This window comes from Tachyglossus aculeatus, chromosome 15 (assembly GCF_015852505.1).
Source record: "Tachyglossus aculeatus isolate mTacAcu1 chromosome 15, mTacAcu1.pri, whole genome shotgun sequence".
Lineage (NCBI taxonomy): Eukaryota > Metazoa > Chordata > Mammalia > Monotremata > Tachyglossidae > Tachyglossus > Tachyglossus aculeatus.
In genome coordinates this window covers 13,927,691-13,954,506 of record NC_052080.1, presented here as the reverse complement: position 1 = coordinate 13,954,506, position 26,816 = coordinate 13,927,691, and the positions used below count along the sequence as shown (strand labels likewise).

The window sequence follows — 26,816 nt, the reverse complement described above, 5'->3', positions numbered from 1 at the left end:
ACACATAATAAGTCCTTTTCAAAAGGCATAATGGTAATGAATATAATAGTAGTCATTTATTTTAATGTCTGTTTTCTTCACTAGGCTTTGAGCTCCTTGTGGGCAGAGAATATGTCTATCAGTTCTACTGTATTATTCACTCCCAAGGGCTTAGTACAGTGCTTTGCACACAGTAAGCACGCAGTCAATATGATTGAGTGAGTGAATGATGGTAAATTCCTTCAGGAGAAGGATCATGTTAACAAACTCCTCTCCCTACATTCAGGGCCTTGTACACAGATAACTACAACTGGTTTTTCACATGCTTGATTAATGCCAACTTCTTCATTTGCTGGTAATTTGGTGCTTCCTTCATGAAACTTTATTTTTAAGAGTTCCAGAAATTACCACAAACAGAAGTAATGGAAATGAGGAAAAGTAGACAGGCTACAAAGCACACAGTACACAAATCAATCCATTGGCTTATGGTTCTGATGCCAAGTTAGCTGTTTTATTATGGTTATTGTTAATATTATTACCGCCAGTGCTATTAATAATATTTGGTAAACATTTTCTGTACGACAAGCACTGCAGTAGATACAAGAAAATCATAACCTATTGTCAGCTGTGTGACTTTGGGCAAATCACTTAACTTCTCGGGGCCTCACTTTCCTCATCTGTAAAATGGGGATTAAGGCTGTGAGCCCTCCGGGGACAACCGGATCACCTTGTAACCTCCCCAGCACTTAGAATAGTGCCTTGCACATAGTAAGCGCTTAATAAATGCCATTATTATTAATATTACAACCAGCAGTCTCTGTCCCACACGGGGCTCGCGGTGTGAAGGGGAAAGGAGAAGAGGAATCGAATTCCCATTTTACAGATGAGAGAACTGAGGCCCAGAGAAGAGAAGTGACTTGTCCAAGGTCACCCAGCCGGTGGTCAACTTGAGACAAGAATCCGGCCCTCCTGACTTTTAGTTCTGGGCCCATCTGCTAGACGGCACATAAAGACTGATAGGGTTCCCCAGGGGAGGAATCCTGGCCACGTAGCACAAGAGATAAAAGTTCATCCAGTGGGAGTCAATCATTCAGTCATTCATTCGATCGTATTTATTGAGCACCTGTTGGGTACAGAGCACTGTACTGAATGCTTGGGAGAGCACCACACACAACGATTGATAAAGTTCCCTATGGAGAAACCTTGGCCAAACACACCAAGAGATAAGGTTCGTGACGGAGGAATCCTGGCTTTGCAGGACGATCAATAGAGTTCATTGGGGAAGAATGCTGGGGTTTTGGAACCAGGCCCTACTGAGGGATCGAGAAACCATATGATGGACTTGAGCAGGAATTTCAACCTGAGGTGACAGTGAAGCGGACCTCTGTCTCTGGACAAGAGACTGGGCCTTGTGGCTTTTGGAAATCTCCCTGCCGGCATGTCCGGAATATCTCGAATCTCCCCGACTCCATCTTCCCTGATTCCTCTCCCCATTTAGACACGGCTGGATCCCTTTCCAAATCAGCCTGATTTGGGCCGGGGGGTCAGAGCACGACATACATGTTTTCATTGGTAACGAACTTGAGATTTCCAAAAGTAACAGGATCCGTGGCTGGAGGTGGGAAGCAGGAGTCTTTAGGCTGTTCGTCCATGGGTGGCAGCTCCTGAAATCTCGAAACGTCACGAACCGTGTTCTCCCTCCGGCCAGGCCGCGCAGTGAGTTCCTCTTCGATCACACACGCCTCCTCCACGCATTCAGCATTGATGGGGTTCATCAGATCCTCGGTTTCTTTGATCCACTCCTGGTCGAACGAAATAATCAACCAATCGGTCTACCCGTGGTATTTAGTGAGCACTTGCTACTATTACTAATAACAATCACTGTGGCATTTGTTAAGCGCTTACAACGCTTCAGTTTCCTCATCTGTAAAATGGGGATTAAGACTGTGAGAGCCATGTGGGACATGGACTGTGTCCAATCTGATTGGCTTGTGCTTAGTATAGTGCCTGGCTCATAGTAAGCGCTTAAGAAATACCACCATTATTATGATGATGATGATGATTATTACATGCCAGACGGTGTGACAGGAAAATGCACTCCACTTCTTTGTGCCAGCATGGCCTAATGGAAAGAGCACAGACCTATGAGTCAGAGAATGTGGGTTCTAATCTCAGCTCTGCCACTTGTCTGCTGCGTGACCTTGGGCGTGTCACTTAAATCTCTGGGCCTCAGTTTCCTCAGCTGTAAAATGTGGATTGAAACTGTGAGCCCTATGCGGGACAGGGATTGCGTCCAACCAGACTTAACTTGTAACCACCCCAGTGCTATTAGAGTGTCTGGCACATAGTAAGTACTTAATGGTTACCACAGTTATTATTATTATTATTATTATTATCCGATACCATTAAAAAATGGCTTCCTGGAGGAGATATGATTTTAGAAGGGCTTCAAAGATGGAGAGACTGGAAGCTCCCATTTGTAGGGAACTGGCCTACCAACTCTGTTAAATTTTACTCTTCCAAGCGCTTAGTTCAGTGCTCTGCTCCCAGGGAGCGCTCAATAGAGACTACCATTTATGTGATTGATTGGTCAGGTGAGAAGAAGAAGGAAGTTCCTGGCGGGAGGGTGGTCTTGAGCAAGAGAAAGATGAGGAGAGAGATGAGATTGAGGCACAGTAAGTAGGAGAGAATTCAGCGAGTGAAGTGGATTGGATGGGTTTTTGAAGGGAAAAGAGTGTGGGTAAGGAGGTGTGAGGAGAGCTAATTCAGCAGCTAAAAATCCAACAGGGAGGAGTTTTTGATGTGGAGGTGGCAGGACAACCCCTGGAGGGTTTTTTTAATTTGGTTTGTTTGGTTTTTGGTGGTATTTGTTATGAGCTTACTATGTGCCGGGCACTGTACTAAACACTAGGGTAGATACAAGAAAATCAGGTTGGACACAGTCCTTGTCCCACATGGGGCTCACAGTCTTCCTCCCATTCCACGGATGAGGTAACTGAGGCACAGAGAACTGAAGCGACTTGCCCGTGGTAGCACAGCAGACAAGAAGCAGAGGTGGGATTAGAACCCAGGTCCTTCTGAACCCAGGCTGGGCTCTAGCCACTAGACCATGCTTATTGGTCATGGGTCCGAATCCCGGCTCTGCCACTTGTCAGCTGTGTGACTTTGGGCAAGCCACTTAACTTCTCTGTGCCTCATCTGTAAAATGGGGATTAAGACTGTGACCCCCACGTGGGACAACTTGATCACCTTGTATCCCCCCCAGCGCTTTGAACAGTGCTTCTCACATAGTAAGCGCTTAACAAATGCCATCATTATTATTATTATTGTCTGAGTTGAGGTCAGGGTGGAAGAGCTCAATTGAATATTGAGTACTGAGGTATTTGTTATCGAATCCATCTAAAATGATCCAATCCATTATCTAAAATTATCTAATCCATTACCTGAAAGTTGCCTCTGTGATCATCAAACAGGCCGGGGAATATATACTTTGGATCCGGAATGATAGGCACGATTAGCTCCTTAACTCTGCAACAGAGGGAGAAAAATTAAGCCCATAATGAAATTTTCCACTGTGGCTATTCAGCTCCCTTATCCTGAGCGAGTTGTATGGAATTAGCAGGGAGTGAAATGCAAACCTTTATCTGGCTGGTTTCCTCACCTTTAAATGTTTTGGTTTTTTTCATGGTATTTGGTAAGTGCTTACTATACGTCAAGAACTGTTCTCATCGCTGGGGTTGCTACCCATTAATGAGGTTGGACACAGTCTCTGTCCCACTTAGGGATCACAGTCTAAGTAGGAACAAGTATTGAATCCCCATTTTGCAGACGAGGAAATTGAGGCCCAGAGAAGCCAAGCGACTTGCCTGAGGTCACGCAACAGGCAAGTGGCAGAACTGGGATTCGAACCCAGGTCCTCTGTGCTTTATCCACTAGGCCAGATGGGTGAAGAGGGGGTTCGTTTTAAGGTGAGAGGTGGTGTTTTGTTAAGTGCTCACTCTGCCTCGATAGCTGCCGGATAATCCGGTCAAACATGATGTCTCTTTCCCCCATCTGGTTCGATGGCTAAACAGGAAGGAGAGCAGGTACTGAATCCCCATTCTACAGATGAGAAAAGCAGCCTACAGAAATGTTAAAAGTGACTTGTCCAAGGTCACAAGGCAGGCAAGCAGAAAATCTTATCCCGGATCGGCCGCTGGTCTTTTGCATAAATCCAGGCAGGTCACTTAACATCTCTGGGCCTCAATAAGCAGCGTGGCCTAATGGGTAGAGCCCGGGCCTGGATGTCAGAAGGACCTGGGTTCTAGTCCTGGCACCACCACTTGTCTGCTGTGTGACCTTGGGCAAGTCACTTCACTTCTCTGGGCCTCGGTTGCCTCATCTATAAAATGGGGATTAATAATGTTGGCATTTAAATGCTTACTATGTGCAAAGCACTATTCTAAGCGCTTGGGGGGATACAAAGTGATCAGGTTGTCCCACGTGGGGCTCAAAGTCTTAATCCCCATTTCACAGATGAGGCAACTGAGGCTCAGAGAAGTTAAGTGACTTGCCCAAGGTCACACAGCAGACATGTGGGGGAGCCGGAATTCGAACCCCTGACCTCTGACTCCAATGCCCGTGCTCTTTCCACTGAGCCACGCTGCTTCTCTGTGAATCCCACGTGAGATATGAACTGTATCCACTCTGATTACCTTGTATCTACGCCAGCGCCTAGAACAGAGCCTGGCACACAGTTAGTGCTTAACAAACACCATAAAAAGAGTCATTTCATTTCTCTGTGCCTCAGTTACCTCCTCTGTAAAATAGGGATGAAGACTGTGAGCTCCACGTGGGGCATGGACTGTGTCCAACCTGATTATGTTGTCTCTACCCCAGCACTTAGTACAGTAGAGAAGCAGCGTGGCTCAGTGGAAAGAGCACGGGCTTCGGAGTCAGAGGTCATGGGTTCAAATCCCGGCTCCGCCAACTGTCAGCTGTGTGACTTTGGGCAAGTCACTTAACTTCTCTGTGCCTCAGTTCCCTCATCTGTAAAATGAGGGTGAAGACTGTGGGCCCTCTGTGGGACAACCTGATCACCTTGTAACCTCCCCAGCGCTTAGAACAGTGCTTTGCACATAGGAAGTGCTTAATAAATGCCATCATAAAGTACCTGGCACAGAATAAGGTACCATAAAAAAAAGAACTGTGATTAGAACCCCGAACTTCTGATTCCCAGGCCCCTGACTTTTACTCCTAAGCCTTTCAGGTTGGTAGACAGGGGGTTCCCTGTTAGGTGAGAGAAGGTATTTTCCCATTTCAAGACATTCGGTCTGGAGTTTCCTTTCGGGGGCACTCAGTTTGATGATCAAAAAGAACATCCGGCCTCTCTAAATGGCATGTTTTGTGCCACACGCCTTTCTGGCCTTATCAGATGACTTCATTTCCTCCTCACCAAGGGGCACCGAGACCTTGGGTTTGAGCTTGTCAGATATCGAACGCGGCGAAGAACGTAAGAGAACAGAGCGGTAAGTAGAGTAGAGAAGCAGCGAGGCCTAGTGGAAAGAGCCTAAACCCAGTCTCCACCACGTACTGCTGTGTGACCTCAGGCAAGTCACTTTGCTTCTCTGGGCCTCAGTTTCCTCAACTGAAGAATGAGGATTCAGTATGTGTTCTCCCTCCCGCTGAGACGTAGAGCCCCACTGTGGGACAGGGACTGTGTCTGACCAGATTCATCAATCTGAGTCCTAGGTTCAAGGCACTATGGGATAAGAAGACATTAGCTCAGACAGGGAGAGGCCCCCGTTCTTAAGGGGAGGGAGGACAGATGTTCAATCTCTATTTTACAGAGGAAGAAACTGAGGCACAGAGTAGTTAAGTGACGTGTCCGCAGCCACACAACGAGTGAGTGGCGGGATTAGAACTCAGGTCCTCCGACTCTCAAGCCCGGGCTCTTTCCGCCAGGCCACGTGACTCTTAGGTTGCCCTGGTCCAATTCTCCTGGAGTGAGAGAGAAAACGCTTGCCTGTGTGACTTCCACAAAGCCAGAAGCAGGAGGAGGAAGGTTACCATGAGGGTGACCAGCCCGGAAATCAAATAGAGGGTGTTTCTTGCCGGAGGACTGACTGAGCAGGAATCTACAAAGAAACAGGACAATAGTAGCAATAATAATGGGATTTGTCAGTCGATTGGATTTCTTGAGTGCTTACCGTCTATACAGCGCTGTACTAAACGCTTGGGAGATACAGTACAACAACAAACAGACATATTTCCTGTCCACAATGACAATTTAGTTAACACATTCCCTGACCATGGTGAGCGTACAGCCTAGAGCGGGATTTGTTAGGTGCGTACTATATGCCAAGATAATTGAGTTGGATGCAGCCCCTGTCCCACATGGGGCTCAAAGTCTAAGACAGAGGGAGAACAAGTATTTAGTCCCCCTTTTACAGATGAGGAAACTGAGGCCTCGTGAAATAACTTGCCCAAGGTCGGACAAATAATAATAATATTTATGGTATTTGTTAAATTCTTACTATGTGCCAGGCACTGTACTAAGTACATATATACTTGTATAGATGTATATATGTTTGTACATATTTGTTACTCTATTTATTTATTTTACTTGTACATATCTATTCTATTTATTTTATTTTGTTAGTATGTTTGGTTTTGTTCTCTGTCTCCCCCTTTTTTAGACTGTGAGCCCACTGTTGGGTAGGGACTGTCTCTATATGTTGCCAACTTGGACTTCCCAAGCGCTTATTACAGTGCTCTGCACACAGTAAGCGCTCAATAAATACGATTGATGATGATGATGATGATAAGCAATCCATCAGTGGTATTTGTTGAGCACAAACCATGTGCAGAACACTGTACTAAACACTTGGCAGAGGATAATACAACAATCAACAGACACATTTGCTGCCCACAACCAGCTTACTATCCAGAAATGAGCTTTCCAGTCTGGGGCGGGGAGATGGACGTATGTAAATAAATGAGCAAATAAATGGTATAGATATACAAATAAATATATGAATAAATAAATACATGTCAGATATGGACGTAAGTGTTGTGGGAGTGAATAAAGGGGGTAAGGCAGGGCGACGCAGGAGAGGGAGAAGAGGAAAGGAGGGCTTAGTGAGGGAAGACCTCTGAGGAGATAGGTCTTCGATAAGAGTTATTTCCACTCGGCCACACTATTTCTCTCGCCTGCGGAAGGATGTGAAAAGTGCGGCTGGGGAGGGGGCTTATAATAACAATAATAATAATAATAATAATAATTGTGGTATATGCTAAGTGTTTACTATGTGCCAAGCACTATACTAAGCATTGGGGTGATACAAGTAAATTGGGTCCCTTACCCACGTGGGGCTCACAGTCTCATTCCCCATTTTACAGATGAGGGAACTGAGGCCCAGAGAAGTGAAATGACTTGCCCAAGGTCACACAGCAGACACTCCTTCTCCGCCCCAGCCTGCCAATCAACTCACACAAGCACCTGCTGTCTTTACCTACTGACTTTCCATTCCACCACAAGGCCTCAGAGGTCCAGTCGCTAGGATAGGTGTCCGGTCCGTAGCCGAACTCCTGGGCTCTCACTCTGGCTCGGAAGGTGTAGCATTTTCCCAGATCCAGTCCTTGGACTTCAATATCACAGTCTTCCTCCTCTTGGGACTGGAAAAAGATCCCGTGGTTAACACTGCTTTCTGAAATCATCTTTAAAAAAGACAAAACCCGACTGTATTTCTATTGGTATTTATTAGGAGGTTACTATGTTCCAGGCACTGTTCTAAGTGCTGGGGTAGATATTAATATTAATAATAATAATATTGGTATTGGTTAAGCTCTTACTATGTGCCAGACACTGTTCTAAGCTCTGAGGTAATCAGGGAACTGAGATGCAGAGCCCCCTCTTTCCTCTCGCCCTCCCCATCCCCCCTGCCCTACCTCCTTCCCCTCCCCACAGCACCTGTATATATGTTTGTACAGATTTATTACTCTTTTTATTTTACTTGTACATATTTACTAGTCTATTTATTTTGTTAATGTTGCGCATCTAGCTTTACTTTTATTTATTCTGATGACACCGGTCCACATGTTTTGTCTTGTTGCCTGTCTCCCCCTTCTAGACTGTGAGCCCGTTGTTGGGTAGGGACCGTCTCTATATGTTGCCAACTTGTACTGTGTGCTCAGCGCACAGTAAGTGCTCAATAAATACGATTGAATGAATGAATAAATAGGATTGAATGAATGAATGAATGAATGAATGCAGAGAGAGAGTGGTATCTGTGAAGTGCTTACTATGTGCCAGGCACTGTTCTAAGCACTGGGGTCGATTTGAGCTAATCAGGTTGGTCACAGTCCCTGTCCCACATGGGGCTCACGGTCTTAATCTCCATTTTACAGATGAGGGAATTGAGGCCCAGAGAACTGAAACCACTGGCCCAAAATCCCACAGCAGAAAAGTGGCAGAGCTAGGATTAGAACCCAGGCCCTCTGACCCACCTGGGCCTTTGCTCTAGCCACTAGGCAACACTGCTTCAAGCAGGTATTTACCACAGATAGGCCCTGCCGTTGATAGCTCACTAAAATAACAGACACGGAGATGTCATCATCATCAATCGTATTTATTGAGCATTTACTATGTGCAGAGCACTGTACTAAGCAAAGGCCCGGGAGCCAGAGACCCTGCTCCTTGCCAGCTGTGTGACCCTGGGGAAGTCACTTAAAGCATCATGGCTTAGTGGAGAATAATAATAATAATAATGTTGGTATTATGTGCCAATAATAATAATAATAATGGCATTTATTAAGTGCTTACTATGTGCCAAGCACTGTTCTAAGCACTGGGGTAGATACAAGGTCAGCAGAGAAGCAGCATGACTTAAAGAGCACGGGCTTGGGAGTGACAGGACACAGGTTCCAATCCCGGCTCTGCCTCTTGTCTGCTGTGTGACCTCTGTTACCTCATCTGTAAAATGGGGATAAAAAGTGTAGGTGGGACAACCTGATTACCCTGTATCTACCCCAGCACTGAGAACAGTGCTTGGTACATAGTAAGCACTTAATAAATACCATAATTATTATTATTATTATTATTACCTTGGGGCAAGTCACTTCACTTCTCTGGGCCTCAGTTCCCTCATCTGTAAAATAGGGGTTAAGACTGTGAGCCCCACGTCGATGGGGATTGTGTCCAACCTGATGAGCTTGTATCCGATCCAGCACCCAGTAAGCGCTTAACCAATAGCACAATTACAATTATTGCTACTGTTTGGGCGGTAGACGGACCCCGGTGATGTCGATTCCTCACCTGCCATCCGTCATCGAATACGCTTCGGAATTGAATCTCGTACGAGAGGTCACCGAGGTTCAGGTTGGGACATTTTATTCGAACGGTACTTTCCTTCCACGTGAAAGTCAGGTTCTTGGGAGAGTCGGGCTTTACTGAGGAGACAACGCACAACTACCTAAGAGTCAATGGGAACACCGGGTCAGCCCGTGCTGCCTTCTGGCTGGACCTGGGTTCTAATCCCGCCTCAGCCACTTCCATCAATCAATCAATCAATCGCATTTACTGACTGCTTACCCTGTGCAGAGCACTGTTCTAAGTTCTTGGGAGAGAAAACAAGACAATAAAGCAGACACATTCCCTACCCTCAACTTCAATCGATTCATTCAGTCATATTTATTGAGCGCTTACTGTGTGCAGAGTGCTGTACTAAATGCTTTCAAGGTACAAAACTACAATCAGCAGGTACAGTCCCTGCCCAAAATGAGCTTAATAATAATAATAATGGCATTTATTAAGCACTTACTATGTGCAAAGCACTATTCTAAGCGCTGGGGAGGTTACAAGGGGATCAGGTTTTCCCACGGGGGGCTTACAGTCTTAATCCCCGTTTTACAGATGAGGGAACTGAGGGCCAGAGAAGTTAAGTGACTTGCCCAAAGTCACACAGCTGACATTTGGCAGAGCCGGGATTTGAACCCATGACCTCTGACTCCAAAGCCCGGGCTCTTTCCACTGAGCCACGCTTCTTACAGTCTTAGCTCACAGTCTAGAGGACGAGTTTACAATCTAGTGGTCGGGCTTACACTTGTCTGCTGTGTGACCTTGGGCAAGTCACTTTTCTGCACCTCAGTTCCCTCACCTGAAAACTGGGGATTCAGTACCTGTTTTTGTTTTTTTTTCTGGTATTTGTTAAGCGCTTCCTATGTGCCAAGCACTGGGGTAGATAGAAGTTTATCAGATTGGACATAGTCCCTGTCCCAGATGATGATAATAATAATAATAATAATAATGTTGGTATTTGTTAAGCGCTTACTATGTGCCAAGCACTGTTCTAAGTGCTGGGGTAGATAGAAGTTTATCAGATTGGACATAGTCCCTGTCCCAGATAATAATAATAATAATAATAATAATAATAATGTTGGTATTTGTTAAGCGCTTACTATGTGCCAAGCACTGCTCTAAGCGCTGGGGAGGATACAAGGTAATCAAGGTTGTCCCACATGGGGCTCACAGTCTTAATCCCCATTTTACAGATGAGGGAACTGAGGCCCAGAGAAGTGAAGTGACTTCCCCAAAGTCGCACACCTGACTAGTGGCAGAGCCAGGATTAGAATCCATGACCTCTGACTCCCAAACCTGGGCTCTTTCCACTATGGGGCTCACAGTTCGAAAACCTGTTCTCCCTCCTACTTAGACCGTAAGACCAGCGTAGGACCGAATTATCTTGTATCTACCCCAGCGCTTAGTACAATGTTTGATATTATTATTATTATTATTATTTACTCACCTCAGGGCCTGCCCCCGAGACTCCCAACCTCAGATTCAGATTCCAGGCTGGAGAAGAGGGATGCTTTTTTCCAGGGAACCTTGCTTTTTGGATCGGATATGAACGCATATCTCTCTGCTCCTCAAATCCCTCCGAGGGTTACTCATTCATCATCATCATCATCATCAATCGTATTTATTGAGCGCTTACTGTGTGCAGAGCACTGTACTAAGCGCTTGGGAAGTACAAATTGGCAAGTACAAATGCCAAAAGCTTGGGAAGTACAAATTCATCACCACCTGACAGCCTGGCCTAGAGGATAGAGCAGCGTGGCCCAGTGGAAAGAGCCCAGAGCTGGGAGGCAGAGGACCTGGGTTCTAATCCCGGGCCTGCCACTTGTCTGTTGTGAGACCTTGGGTAAGTCACTTCACTTCTCTTTGCCCCAGTTCTCTCATCTGGAAAATGGGGATTTAGAGTATGAGCCCTATGTGGGACAGGGTCTGTATCCAACCTGATTAGCTTGATCTACCCCAGCGCTTAGACCAGTGCTTGACACATAGTAGGAACTTAATAAATCCCATCATCGTCATCATTTCTCCCTCCAAGCCCCCTGCCAATCTTCGCTTCTCATTCAATCATTTACCGAGTGCTTACTGTGTGCAAAACACTTTACTAAGCGCTCGGGAGAGGACAGTAGAACAATAAGCAGACACATTCCCTGCTCTCCCAAAACAGAGAATACTACTCTCTCTATTTTACTTGTACATATTTGCTATTCTATTTATTCTATTTATTTTGTTAATGATGTTCATTTTAGACTGTGAGCCCACTGTTGGGTAGGGACTGTCTCTATGTGTTGCCAACTTGTACTTCCCAAGCGCTTAGTACAGTGCTCTGCACACAGTAAGCGCTCAATAAATACGATTGATTGATTGATTGATTTAGGTTTAATTCTATTTGTTCTGACGACACCTGTCCACATGTTTTGTTTTTGTTGTCTGCCTCCCCCTTCTAGACTGTGAGCCCACTGTTGGGTAGGGACCGTCTCTCGATGTTGCCAACTTGTACTTCCCAAGCGCTTAGTACAGTGCTCTGCACACAGTAAGCGCTCAATAAATACGATTGATTGATTGATTGATTTAGGTTTAATTCTATTTGTTCTGACGACACCTGTCCACATGTTTTGTTTTTGTTGTCTGCCTCCCCCTTCTAGACTGTGAGCCCGCTGTTGGGTAGGGACCGTCTCTCGATGTTGCCAACTTGTACTTCCCAAGCGCTTAGTACAGTGCTCTGCACACAGTAAGCGCTCAATAAATACGATTGAATGAATGAATGAATGAAGTGCTTACTATGGGCAAAGCACTGTTCTAAGCTCTGGGGAGGTTACAAGGTGATCAGGTTGTCCCACGGGGGGCTTACAGTCTTCATCCCCATTTTACATATGAGGGAACTGAGGCACAGAGAAGTTAAGTGACTTGCCCAAAGCCACACAGCTGACAGTTGGCGGAGCTGGGATTTGAACCCATGACCTCTGACTCCAAAGCCCGGGCTCTTTCCACTGAGCCACGCTGCTTGGCAGCAGGGCTCCGTGCATAGAGCCCGGGCCTCGGAGTCGGTTCTAATCCCAGCTCCGCCACTTGTCTGCTGTGTGACCTTAGACCAGTCACTTCACCTCTCTGTGCCTCAGTTCCCTCATCTGTAAAATGGGGATTGAGGTGGGTGAGCCCCACCCATGTCGGACAGGGACTGTGTCCAACCTGTTTTGATTGTAGAAGCGGAGAAGCTAGAGAAGCAGCGGGGCTCAGTAGAAAGAGCGTGGGCTCGGGAATCAGAGGTCATGGGTTCTAATCCCGGCTCTGCCCCTTCTCAGCTGTGTGACTTTGGGCAAGTCACTTCACTTCTCTGGGCCTCAGTTACCTCATCTGGAAAATGGGGATTAAGATTGTGAGCCCTTTGTGGGACAACCTGATTACCTTGTATCTCCCCCAGCGCTTTGAACAGTGCTTGGCACATAGTAAACGCTTAACAAATACCACAATTATTATTATTATTATTATCTAACCCAGCACTTAATAGAGAGTCTGGCACTTAGTAAGCACTTAACAAATACCATATTTTTTTTGAAGAAAGGTATTAAATTGAGCACTTGGAAAAGACGTTAGAGCTCGGGATGGGGATTAAGTGGACGGAAAACAACCGTACCCTGGACACCAGCCCCTGGAAGTTCAAGTAAAGGTCAGAAACACTTCCCTCGCTGACAGATTCATATACCCACTGTCTGAGAGACGGCTTCCAAACCTTCTTAATTTCATCCCATTCCTCTCCCGTGTCAAGGAGAAAACCCTTCCCTCTTCATTTGCTATTTATTTTTTTTTCTCTTTTCCGGTATCGAAGTTGTTCCCCGCTTACCGTAGGCTAATCTCTCCAGTCAGTCTCAGAATTAAGGTGGTTTTCTGATGTGCGAGGAGAGGAGTTTCAGTTACCACTCCTGATTTACATATTCGGTATCATCAAGGCAATCTGACCCTTGAGTCTAATTTTTCAGGATTATTTTTTCAGAGGACGGAAAGCACGCGGTCTTTAGCGATAAACTCCGAATGCCGTTGTCTTTCTCACCTTCTGAATTCACTCAATCCCGTTCATGGAGCGCTCCTTGCTTGTACATTGTGCTAAGAGCTTGGGGGAGTACACTGTAAAGTCACTTTGCTTCTCTGTGCCTCAGTTAGCCTCAGCTGGAAAATGGGGATTTAGACTGTGAGCCCCACATGGGACAGGGAATGTTGTGGCCCACCGAATTACCTCGTATCTATCCCAGCACTTAGGGTAGTGCCTAGCACATAGTAAACGCTTAACAGATACCACAGTTAGTATAATTATTTTCTGTTCCTCGGTTACCTCCTCTGTAAAATGGGGATTACGACTGTGAGCCCCATGTGGGACATGGACTGTGTCCAACCTGATTAATAATAATAGACTGTGAGCCCACTGTTGGGTAGGGACTGTCTCTATATGTTGCCGATTTGTACTTCCCAAGCTCTTAGTACAGTGCTCTGCACATAGTAAGCGCTCAATAAATATGATTGATGATGATGATGATGATAATAATAGCATTTATTAAGTGCTTACTATGTGCAAAGCAATAATAATAATAATGATATCATTTATTAAGCACTTACTACGTGCAAAGCACCGTTCTAAGTGCTAGGGAGGTTACACGGTGATCAGGTTGTCCCACGGGGGGCTCACAGTCTTCATCCCCATTTTACAGATGAGGTAACTGAGGCCCAGAGAAGTGAAGTGACTTGCCCAAAGTCACACAGCTGACAAGTGGCGGAGCCGGGATTTGAACCCATGACCTCTGACTCCAAAGCCCGGGCTCTTTCCTTCTGAGCCTCGCTGATTACCTTATATCTACCCCAGTGCTTAGAACAGTGCCTGGCACTTAGTAAGCGCTTAACAAATACCATAAAAAAAAAATCTTGTGCCTCCTGTGTCATTACGTACTGTATGAGCTGGTCATCAGAGTTTGCTCATAAAGTAACTCGTCTCCACTATGGATGGAAAACTCTAGGGTTTCGTCCGAAGCTTGAAAGAGACATCCGACCTTATAGCCCTGCTCAAACAAATATTCGGGGCATAAATGCCATGTGCTTCCTCCATCCAACCTGTGGAGAAACAAGAGAGGTGGTGGAGGAATAATGTCAATAATAACAATAATAATAATTGTGGTGTTTTTTAAGCGCTTATTATGTGCCAGACACTGTACTAAAGCACTGGGGTACAAGGTAATTGGGTTGGACATAGTCCCTGTCCCACAGTTTTAATCCCCATTTTCCAGAGGAGGGAACTGAGGCCCAAAGAAGTTGAAGTGACTCAGCCAAGGTCACATTCCCTGCCCACAATGAGCTTGTAATCTAGAGAGGGAGACAGACATTGAGAGAAATAAATTAATGACCGATATGGACACTAGTGTCAGTGCTTAGAACAGTGCTTTGCACATAGTAAGCATTTAATAAATGCTATTATTATTATAAGGACAGTGACAGTGGACACTGTGGACAGTGAGCTGTGGAATCATGGCTCGAACTTTTCTTCCCGAGACCCGTGGATAATAATAATAATAATAATAATAATGGCATTTGTTAAGCGCTTCCTATGTGCAGAGCACTATTCTAAGCATTGGGGGGATACAAGGTGATCAAGTTGTCCCACTTGGAGCTCACAGTCTTAATCCCCTTTTTATAGATGAGGTAACTGAGGCTCAGGGAAGTTAAGTGACTTGCTCAAGGTCACACAGCAGACATGTGGCGGAGCAGGGATTCGAACCCATGACCTCTGACTCCAAAGCCCAGGCTCTTTCCACTGAGCCACGCTGCTTCTCAAGTGGATAGCCCAAGTGACCACGAAACTTGCCCTAGCCCCGACGGTAGAGCCAAGCCCCAACAGGAACTCTCTCCCATGATCTCTGTCCTTCACATTGGCCAGTTATGTGGGACCTTGGGAAGTCACTTCACTTCTGTACCTCAGTTCCCTCCTCTGTAAAATGGGGATTAAGACCGTGAGCCCCCATGTGGGGCACCGACTGTATCCAACCCGATTAGCTTGTCTCCACCCCAGCGTTCAGTACAGTGCCTGGCACATAGTAAGCGCTTAGCAATTACCGCAGAGACTGTGTCCAACCCGATTAGCTTGTACCTCCCCCAGCGCTTAGTACAGTGCCTGGCACATAGTAAGTACTTAACAATTACCACAGGGGCTGTGTCCAACCCAATTAGCTTGTACCTCCCCCAGCGCTCAGTACATTTTCTGTAATCCCGTACTTACGTGTATTGGAAGGTTAAATTCTCTCTAGCCAAGTCATCTGTCACAGTCCAATCAATCCGGGTCTTTTCGAAGTTGAAATTGATGATCTGTGTGATGATGATTTTCCCTAGGTAGAAGAACAGACCAAAAAAGCGAACGTAAAAGGTGCCCAATCTTGGTTTGACAATTTCAAAATGGAGAAAGTGGAATGCCTGGGGTTTTAGTCTGGTCGCTCCCCTTTTAAATGAAGCAGAGGAGAATTAGAGATTCCCTTATTTAGCTCCTGAGGTCCATGAAAGACAGGCATTATGTCCAACTACTACCTATGTATTTTCTCTCAGGGCTTAATACAGTGCTGTGCATGCAGTAAGCACTTAATAATACTATTGTACAATAGAGGTGGGATCTTAGTTACATTTCCATGTGGAACCCAGCATGGCTCAGTGGGAAGAGCACCGGCTTTGGAGTCAGAGGTCATGGGTTCAAATCCCGACTCCACCACCAGTCAGCTGTGTGACTTTGGACAAGTCACTTAACTTCTCTGTGCTTCAGTTACCTCATCTGTAAAATGGAGATTAAGACTGTGAGCCCCCCGTAGGACAACCTGATCACCTTGTAACCTCCCCAGCGCTTAGAACAGTGCTTTGAACATAGTAAGTGCTTAATAAATGCCATTATTATTATTATTATTAGTATTACCTTGTACCTCCCCAGCACTTAGAACAGTGCTTGGCACATAGTAAGCGCTTAAATGCCATCGTTATTATTTCAGCGATTAGAACAGTGCTTTGCACATAGTAGGGGCTTAATAAATGCCATCATTATTATTATTATGACCTTCTGCTCTGGTCTCTATGCCATGCTGCTTCAGTAGTATTTGAGTAAATTTAAACTGTGAATTTCCCTTCCACAACAGTCTCGTGCCCTCTCGGTCGCCTGTCAGTCCATAGATATTTAGGTGGCTACGGGAGAAGCCAAAAGGTGGAATTCTCCAGAGCCAGGAACGAGAAGGGAAGAGAACCACCAGAGCCTCTTCTTTCTTCCCTTTCTTTCCCTTCGGTCTCTGACCTTCTGTGACTTCTAATAACAATATTTGGAGTATTCATTAAGCATTTACTAGGTGCTATACGAAGCACTGAGATTGTTACAGGTTAATCAGGTTGTTTGCAGTCCCTGTCCCATGTGGGGCTCACGCTTATATCCCCATTTTACAGATGAGGTAACCAAGACACAGAGAAGACAAGTGACTTGCCCAAAGTCACACAGTTGACAAGTGGCGGAGCCAGGATTAGAACCCATGACCTCTGACTCCCAAGCCCGTGCTCTCTCCACTAAGCCACGCTTCTTCTCAATGCTTTGTGGATCTTAACCAATACCATTAAAAAAATATTATTATTTAGCCTGTCAGCTTTTTAAGCAGCGTGGCTCGAGAAGCAGCGTGGCTCAGTGGAAAGAGCACGGGCTTTGGAGTCAGTGGTCGTGGGTTCAAATCCCGGCTCCGCCACTTGTCAGCTGTGTGACCTTGGACAAGTCACTTAACTTCTCTGGGCCTCAGTTACCTCATCTGTAAAATGGGGGTTGACTGTGAGCACCCCCCCCGTGGGACAACCTGATCACCTTGTATCCCCCCAGTGCTTAGAACAGTGCTTTGCACATAGTAAGTGCTTAATAAATTCCATCATTATTATTATTATTTAGGGAAATAATCTGGTAATTATCTTGTATTGTATTCTCCCAAGTGCTTAGAACAGTGCTCTGTATATAGTGAACACTCAGTAAATGCCAGTGATTGATATTATTATTATTGTAATTATTATCATCCCCATCACTGTCATCACCACCGTCAAAAATGCCATGATTTTACCCACAATTTGGAAGGCGCTATTCAGATTACCCTTGGGTTACCCATTAAATTTTCTCGCAGTATTAGAAGCAATCATCTTGGCTTTAACCATTCTCTCCTCTTCCAAACGTTTCAATCATTCGTTCAGTAATATTTACTGAGCGCTTTCTGTGTGCAGAGCACTGTTCTAAGACTTTGGAGAGACATTGCCACAATAAGCAGACACATTTCCGCCCACAAGGATCTTAGAGTCTGGAGAGGGAGACAGACATGAATGGAAATAAATAAATGATAGCTATGGACTGGGAATGGGGATGAATAAAGGGAACAAGACAGGGAGAGGCAGAAGGGAGTGTGAGAAGAGGAAAGGAGGGCTTAGTCAGGGAAGGCCTTCACTAAGACTTTAAAGGGGGGGAGAGGGATCGTCTGTCATAAATGAAGAGGGAAAGCATTCCAGGTGAGAGACAGGACGTGGGCGAGAGGTCGGCGGCGAGATAGATGACCTTGTAACCTCCCCAGCGCTTAGAACAGTGCTTTGCACATAGTAAGCGCTTAATAAATGTCATCATTATTATTATTATTATAGACGAGACGGAGGGACCGTGAGGAGATCGAAGTGTGCGGGCTGGGATGGAGTAGGAGAGCACCGAGGTGAAGTGGGAGGGGGCGAGAGGATTGAGGATTTTCAAGCCAGTGATGAGGAATTTTTGCTTGATGCGGAGGTGAATGGGCAACTACTGGAGGTTCTTGAGTAAGGGGGAACATGGCCTTGAGCGTCTTTGCAGAAAAACGATCCAGGCAGCAGCGTGAAGTATGGACTGGAGTGGGGAGAGACAGTAGACTGGGAGGTCAGCAAAGATTCATTCATTCAATCGTATTTATTGAGCGCTTACTGTGTGCAGAGCACTGTACTAAGCGCTTGGGAAGTCCAAGTTGGCAACGTATAGAGACGGTCCCTACCCAACAGCAGGCTCACAGTCTAGAAGGGGGAGACAGACAACAAAACATATTAACAAAATAAAATAAATAGAATGAATATGTACAAATAATGCAGTAATCAAATGGCCATTCTGAATACTTCTCACTAGCTGCAGACTGAGCTCTGGGGGCAGAAACAGTATCGCCTAATGGATAGAGGCCGGGCCTGGGCCTCAGAAAGACCTGGGTTCTAATCCCGGCTCCGCCCCTTGGTTGCTGTGTGATCTTGGGCAAGTCACTTCACTTCCCTGGGCCTCGGCCACCTCATCTGTAAAATGGGGGTGAAGACCGTGAGCCCCATGCGGGACAGGGTCTGTGTCCAGCCTGATTTTCTTGTCTCCGCCCCAGCGCTTAGTACAGTGCCGAGCATATAGCGAGGGCTTAATAAATACCATTTTAAAAAAAATGCAAAGTGGATCTCTCCGTCACAGAATTAGTGAGGCTCAAGGAGTTCCAGGCTAGGGGGAGGATGTGGGAAAGGGGTCGGCGGTGATATGGAGGAGATTGGGACGCTGTGAGCAAAGATAGGAGATAGAAGGGGGTGAGTAGACTGAGCGCTTTAAAGCCGAAGGTGAGGAGTTTCTGTTGGATGCGGAGGTGGATGGACAACCACTGGAGTTTCTCGAGGAGAGGAGAGACAGGGACTCAACTCTTTTTCTTAGAAAAATGATCCAGGCAGCAGACCGAAACCTGTACTGGAGTGGGGAATTGAAACACGGTAGGAGGTTAGGGTTCAAAACGGAGAGGCGTGTAGAAAGAAAACCCACACCACACTTCCCTTCAGGGTGGAATTTTGTAATGTTCACTGTAATGGAACATCCTCTCCAGCAAAGATAGGAGTGTGATTCTTTGGAACGGATTTATTTATCCCCCCCCCCAAAAAAAAAACCAACAAAAAAACTCCCCGATATTTTATTTCTCTAGTTGTGATTAAATTGATAAGAAACCACACAGTTTACTGTCAGGTTTTTTCAGTCACCAAGATTACACGCAACCCCCCTGTTCCGTGTTTGTCAGCGTGAATTCACCAGCGTGCAGAAATCGGTGTGATTCAGACCGACTCAAAATTTGACTCCTTCTTCTCCAAACCCTCATGGAATTAATAGTAACTCAAATAACTCTTGAGTTTTCTCCCTTCCCTCCTCCAAACCGAGCAATCAATCAATCAATCGTATTTATTGAGCGCTTACTGTGTGCAGAGCACTGTACTAAGCGCTTGGGAAGTCCAAGTTGGCAACATATAGAGACAGTCCCTACCCTGTGGGCTCACAGTCTAAAAGGGGGAGACAGAGAACAAAACCAAACATACTAACAAAATAAAATAAATAGAATAGATATGTACACGTGGCTCAGTGGAAAGAGCACGGGCTTTAAAGTCAGAGGTCATGGGTTCAAATCCCGGCTCTGCCAATTGTCAGCTGTGTGACTTTGGGCAAGTAACTTTTAACTTCTCTGGGCCTCAGTGACCTCATCTGGAAAATGGGGATTAAGACTGTTGAGCCCTCGGTGGGACAACCTGATCACCTTGCAACCTTCCCAGCGCTTAGAACAGTGCTTTGCACATAGTAAGCGCTTAATAAATGCCATCAATATTATTAGTAGTAGTAGTAGTATGGCCTAGGGGATAGAGCATGGGTTCGAGAGTCAGAAGGACCTGGGTTCTAATCCTGGTTCCTCCACTCATTCAATCGATCGTATTGATTGAGTGCTTGCTGTTTGCAGAGCTCTGTACTAAGCACTTGGGAGAGTACAACATAACACAGACACATTCCCTGCCCACAACGAGCTTTCAGCCACGCGTCTGCTATGACCTTGGCTAAGTCATTTAACTTCTGTGAGCCTCAGTTCCCTCATCTGTAAAATGGGGATTAAGACTGTGAGCCCCACGTAGGACAACCTGATCACCTTGTATCCCCCCAGTGCTTTGCACATAGTAAGCGCTTAACAAATGCCATTATTATTATTATTATTATTATTCCCTGAGCTTCAGTTACCTCATCTGTACAATGGGGATGAAGACTATGAGCCCCATGTGGGGCAAGAACTGTGTCCAAACTGATTACCTTGTACCTACCCAGTGTTTAGTACAGTGCCTGGCACACAGTAAGCATTTAGCAATTAAAATTAAAAAAAAAAAACTGAGGAGACTCAGTTTCCAATCCCGGCTTCTTCACTCATCCCTGCTGTGGGATCTTGGACAAGTCACTTAATTTCTCGGTGCCTCAATTTCCTCATCTGTAAAATGGAGTTAAAGTGTCTGTTTGTGCCTTTTCTTTGTCTGTAAGGTCTGATGAGGTAGGGTGGAGTCCTGATTTGGGCTCTGATTATCCCCTTCGAGACTGTAAACTCCTTGTTGCCAGGGATCATGTCTACCAATTCTGTTGTATTTTACTGTGAGCCCCACATGGGACAACCTGATTGCCTTGTAACCTCCCCAGCGCTTAGAACAGTGCTTTGCACATAGTAAGCGCTTAATAAATGCCATTACTATTATTATTATTATTACTGCCCCAAGTGCTCAGTACATTACTCTCCCCCCTTCTTGACTGTGAGCCTGTTGTTGGGAAGGGACCGTCTCCATATGTTGCCGATTTGTACTTCCCAAACGCTCTGCGCACAGTAAGCGCTCAATAAATACGATTGAATGAATGAATGAATGAACTTTTTAGACTGTGAGCCCACTGTTGGGTAGGGACTGTCTCTATATGTTGCCAACTTGTACTTCCCAAGCGCTTAGTACAGTGCTCTGCACAAAGTAAGCGCTCAATAAATGTGATTGATTGATTGATTGAATGAATGCTCTGCACCCAGTAAACGTTCAGTAAATTCCACTGATTGATTGACTGATTGTGAATTCCTTGTTGTCAGGGAATGTGTCTACCAACTCTGTTGCGTTGTAATAATGATAATAATGATGGTATTTGTTAAGCGCTTACTATGTGTGAAGCACTGTTCTAAGCGCTTGGGGGATACAAGGTGATCAGGTTGTCCCACGTGGGGTTTTCAGTCTTAATCCCCATTTTACAGATGAAGTAACTGAGGCACAGAGAAGTTAAGTGACTTGCCCAAGGTCACACAGCTAAGTGGCGGAGTCGGAATTCGAACCCGTGACCTCTGACTCCCAAGCCCGTGCTCTTTCCACTGAGCCACGCTGCTTCTCTACTCTCCCAACCGCTTAATACAGTGCTCTTCACACAGTAAGCGCTCATTAAATACGGGCCTGGGAGTCGTAAGGACCTGAGTTCTACTCCCAGCCCCGCCCCATGTCTGCTGTGTGAACTTGGGCAAGTCACCTAACTTCTCTGTGCCTCAGTTGCCTCATCTGTAGAATGGGGATTAAGACTGTGAACCCCCCGTGGGACAACCTGATCACCTTGTAACCTCCCCAGCGCTCAGAACAGTGTTTTGCACATAGTAAGAGCCTAATAAATGCCATTATTATTATTATTATTATTATTCTCTGGGACTCCATGACCTCATCTGTAAAATGGGGATTAAGAGTGTTAGCCCTATGTGGGACAGGAATTGTGTCCAACTTGAACGAGTTGTAACTACCCCAGCGTTTAGAACAGTGCTTGGCACATAGTAGCATTATTATTATTATTATAAATATGATTGATTCATTGATTTGATTGTCTCATATATATGTTTGTACGTATTTATTACTCTAATTATTTTACTTGTACATATCTATTCTATTTATTTTATTTTGTTAACATGTTGTGTTTTGTTCTCTGTCTCTCCCTTCCAGACTGTGAGCCCACTGTTGGGTAGGGACCGTCTCTATATGTTGCCAACTGGGACTTCCCAAGCGCTTAGTACAGTGCTCTGCACACAGTAAGTGCTCAATAAATACGATTGATTGATTGATTGATTACCCCAGGATTTAGCCAAGTGCTTAGCACAAAGCTAGGGCTGAACCAGTACTTTAATTACCAGCGAGTGGCACTGCCAAGTGAAAAAGAGATTTATTTAGAGAACCAAGATTGAAAGCCAATGAGGATGTGGGGAAACTGAATTTAGATTCAGGTACAGATAGAGAGAGAAAGAGAGAGTGCTATACTTTATGTTTCAGCGATGACTTGACCAATCAGTCAATCAAAGGTATTTATTGAGCGCTTACTATTTCATCAATCGTATTTATTGAGCGCTTACTGTGTGCAGGGCACTGTACTAAGCGCTTGGGAAGTCCAAGTCGGCAACAGAGAGAGACAGTCCCTACCCAACAACGGGCTGACGGTCTAGAAGGGGGAGACAGACAACAAAATAAAACAAGTAGACAGGTGTCAAAATCGTCAGAATAAATAGAATTAAAGCTATTTGCACATCATTAACAAAATAAATAGAATAGTAAATATGTAGAAGTAAAATAGAGTAATAAATCTATACAAATATATATACAGGTGCTGTGGGGAGGGGAAGGATGGGGAGGAGGAGAGGAAAAAGGGAAGGCCTCCTGGAGGAGGTGAGCTCTCAGTAGGGCGTTGAAGGGAGGAAGAGAGCTAGCTTGGTGGATCATCATCATCATCAATCGTATTTATTGAGCGCTTACTGTGTGCAGCGCACTGTACTAAGCACTTGGGAAGTCCAAGTTGGCAACATATAGAGACAGTCCCTACCCAACAGTGGGCCCACAGTCTAGAAGGGGGAGACAGAGAACAAAACCAAACATATTAACAAAATAAAATAAATAGAATAGATAGGTACAAGTAAAATAAATAAATAAATAAATAAATAAATAAATAAATAAATAAATAAATAAATAAATAAATAAAGTAATAAATATGTACAGTCTTCCAAATATCCTTTTCTGGGTGTCATTGTTGGTGGAGGCACTAGTGGATGGCATATCAGCTTGATTCCCAGTCATCAATCAATCATTGGTATTTTTGAGCACTTACTTGTGCAGAGCACTGTACTAAGCGCTTGGGAGAGAACCCTACAACAGAGTCGGGAGACAGGATCCCTGCCCTTACAGAGATTAAGGCACTTCAAGGTTTCCAAATGATAATAACTGTGGTATCTGGTAAGCGCTTACTATGTGCCAATCACTATACTAAGCGCTCAGGTAGTTCCAAGATCATCAGGATGGACTTAAGCGCTTAGTACAGTGCTCTGCACACAGTAAGCGCTCAATAAATACGATTGATGATGATGATGGACACAGTCCAGGTCCCACCTGTGGCTCACAGCCTAAGTAGGAGGTATTTAATCCCCATTTTACAGATGAGGAAACTGAGGCTCACAGAAGTTAAGCTGTGTGACTTTGGGCAAGTCACTTCACTTCTCTGTGCCTCAGTTCCCTCATCTGTAAAATGGGGATTAAGACTGTGAGCCCCACGTGGGACAACCTGATCACCTTGTAACCTCCCCAGCGCTTAGAACAGTGCTTTGCACATAGTAAGCGCTTAATAAATGCCATTATTATTATTATTATTGTTATTGTTATTATTATTATTAAGTCACACAGCAGGCAAACGGCGGAGCTGGGATGAGAATCAAGATCCTCTGACTCCCAGAGGCCGGTGCTCTTTCCACTAGGCTATTCTGCTTCTCAGGAATACCAATCATTCCGTCGATCAGTGGTATTTATTGAACGCTTACCGAATGCAGAGCACTGTACTAAGCGCTTGGGATAGCAGTAATATTCAAAATGGGATCTCTGAGTTCAACGTTGTATCTTGTATGTACCCCAGTGCTTAGTTCATTCATTCAGTTGTTTTTATTGAGCACATACTGTGTGCAGAGTACTGTACTAAGCGCCTGGCACTTTGGTACTTAACAAGTACCAAAATAAAAACTGAACTTCTCTGCCTCAGTTCCCTCATCTTTAAAATGGGGATAAAGTACATGTTCTCCCACCCTGGTAGACTGTGAACCCCATGAGGGATGGGGCCAGTGTCACATCCTGCTTACATTTTATCTACCATAGGGCTTAGCACATAGTAAGCGCCTAACAAATACCACAATTACTGTCATTATTGTTTGACAATAATTGATCCCGAGAAGCAGTGTTGCTTAATAAAAAGAGCCCAGGCTTGGGAGTCAGAGGGTGGGTTCTAATCCCGGCTCTGCCACTTGTCAGCTGTGTGACTTTGGGCAAGTCACTTAACTTCTCTGTGCCTCAGTTACCTCATCTGTAAAATGGGGATTGAGACTGTGAGCCTCATGTGGGACAATCTGATCACCTTGTATCACCCCAGCACTTAGAACAGTGCTTTGCACATAGTAAGCACTTAAAAATACCATTATTATTATTGTTATTTGCAGAACAAAGTCTGGAAATTTATTTCCCATTTAAAGAGGGAAGAAAATCAGGTGTCAACCCTGATTTCAACTTACTTGAATCGACTTTGCACATAGTAAGCACTTAAAAATACCATTATTATTATTGTTATTTGCAGAACAAAGTCTGGAAATTTATTTCCCCTCTAAAGAGGGAAGAAAATCAGGCGTCAACCCTGATTTCAACTTACTTGAATCAACTTTGCACATAGTAAGCACTTAAAAATACCATTATTATTATTGTTATTTGCCGAACAAAGTCTGGAAATTTATTTCCCATTTAAAGAGAGAAGAAAATCAGGTGTCAACCCTGATTTCAACTTGACTCGACTTTGCACATAGTAAGCACTTAAAAATACCATTATTATTATTGTTATTTGCAGAACAAAGTCTGGAAATTTATTTCCCCTCTAAAGAGGGAAACAAAATCAGGTGTCAACCCTGATTTCAACTTACTTGAATCGACTTTGCACATAGTAAGCACTTAAAAATACCATTATTTTTGTTGTGATTTCCAGAACAAAGTCTGGAAATTTATTTCCCATCTAAAGAGGGAAGAAAATCAGGCATCAGCCCTGATTTCAACTTACTTGAATAGACTTCTCCTGAAATCACCAAGCCTCTGAGCAGTAGGAATGTGAATGGAGTCAGGATAAACCTCTTCATTCTGGAACCAAAAGTGTGTGAATGAACATGAGTGTAAACCTTCATGACTAATACTCACCAGATTATAAAGAGGCCAGAAAGGAAACCAAGGAAATGACATCAGGAAATAAAAAGTAATTTTCATTTTTTTAAAAAAAGAGGAAATCTCTGCATATTGTAGAGCCAGGAATATATTTGCATATGAAAGCTTGAAACTGTCTGAAAAACCAAATCAACAGTGGCAAGATCTGGATTCTGGAATTTGAGCACTTGCCAACTTGTTCTTCCAAAGCGCTTAGTACAGTGCTCCGCACACAATAAGTGCTCAATAAATACGATTGATTGATTGATTGATTAGTCAGAATTTGCTAAAAAGCAGAAGAGCCTCAAGAAAAGAGTCCTGGGCTGAAAGTCAAGAGGTACCTTGAAGTCTAGTAGAGAGACCTCGGGCCTGGGAAGTCCGAGGATCTGGGTTCTAATCTCGTCTCTGCCACTTGCCTGCTGTGTGTCCTTGGACGGGTCTCTTAACTTCTCTGTGCCTCACTTTTCTCATCTGTAATATGGGAATTCCATGCTTTTCTCCCTCCTAGTAGACTGTGAGCCACATGTGTTTTTAGTTGCAGGCACAAAAGTATTCTTACTTGAGAGATCTGTGCGTACTGGAATCTGGTTCTTCACGCCCCTGATGAAGAAGTTCCTGCTGATGACCAGAAAACATCTCTGTTCAGTTTTAAAGTACCAAAAACATTGTGTGAATGTGGGATTGGGTGCACCCTCCTCTTTGAGGAAGAGTGGAAACGTGTAGAGTATTCTGCTTTAAGACTTGAAATGATGGCATGATCACCTTGTATCCCTCCAGCGCTTAGAACAGTGCTTTGCACGTAGTAAGCGTTTAATCAATCAATCAATCAATCGTATTTATTGAGCGCTTACTGTGTGCAGAGCACTGTACTAAGTGCTTGGGAAGTACAAGTTGGCAACATATAGAGACAGTCCCTACCCAACAGCGGGCTCACAGTCTAAAAGGTTTAACAAATACCACCATTATTATTCCTGGAGAAGCAGCGTGGCTCAGTGGAAGGAGCACGGGCTTTGGAGTCAGAGGTCATGGGTTCAAATCCCGACTCCGCCAATTGTCAGCTGTGTGACTTTGGGCAAGTCACTCAACTTCTCTGTGCCTCAGTTCCCTCATCTGTAAAATGGAGATTGACTGTGAGCCCCTCGTGGGACAACCTGATCACCTTGTATCCCCCCCCAGCGCTTAGAACAGTGCTTTGCACATAGTAAACGCTTAACAAATACCGTCATTATTAGAGAAGCAGCGTGGCTCAGTGGAAGGAGCCCGGGCTTTGGAGTCAGAGGTCATGGGTTCAAATTCTGACTCCGCCAATTGTCAGCTGTGTGACTTTGGGCAAGTCACTTAACTCAGTTCCCTCATCTGTAAAATGGGGATTAAGAAAGTGAGCCCCACGTGGGACATCCTGATCACCTTGTATCCCCCCCAGCGCTTAGAACAGTGC

General features: G+C 44.8%; 1 protein-coding gene across 1 annotated transcript; it reads right to left on the bottom strand.

Annotated features, from left to right (window-relative positions):
• Positions 1-1,331: 1,331 nt before the first annotated feature.
• Positions 1,332-25,317, bottom strand: CRLF2 (cytokine receptor like factor 2). Its single transcript, XM_038757469.1, has 8 exons — positions 25,242-25,317; positions 15,567-15,672; positions 14,247-14,407; positions 9,275-9,408; positions 7,473-7,635; positions 5,984-6,095; positions 3,423-3,507; positions 1,332-1,781 (listed from the first exon to the last, which is right to left on the bottom strand). Exons 1-8 carry the CDS (start codon positions 25,315-25,317, stop codon positions 1,524-1,526), a joined length of 1,095 nt encoding a protein of 364 aa, XP_038613397.1. The 3' UTR covers positions 1,332-1,523.
• Between the last annotated feature and the right edge of the window lie 1,499 nt (positions 25,318-26,816).

Excerpts from the sequence above, each read along its gene's own strand:
- CRLF2 (XM_038757469.1), bottom strand. The coding sequence starts at position 25,317 with ATGAAGAGGTTTATCCTGACTCCATTCACATTCCTACTGCTCAGAGGC. Across the intron at positions 15,673-25,241 it reads TTCAGGAGAAGTCTATTCAA|GGAAAATCATCATCACACAG; the intron begins GTAAGTTGAAAT and ends TCTTCTACCTAG. Across the intron at positions 9,409-14,246 it reads TCTGATGACCAGCTCATACA|TAAAGCCCGACTCTCCCAAG; the intron begins GTACGTAATGAC and ends TTGTCTCCTCAG.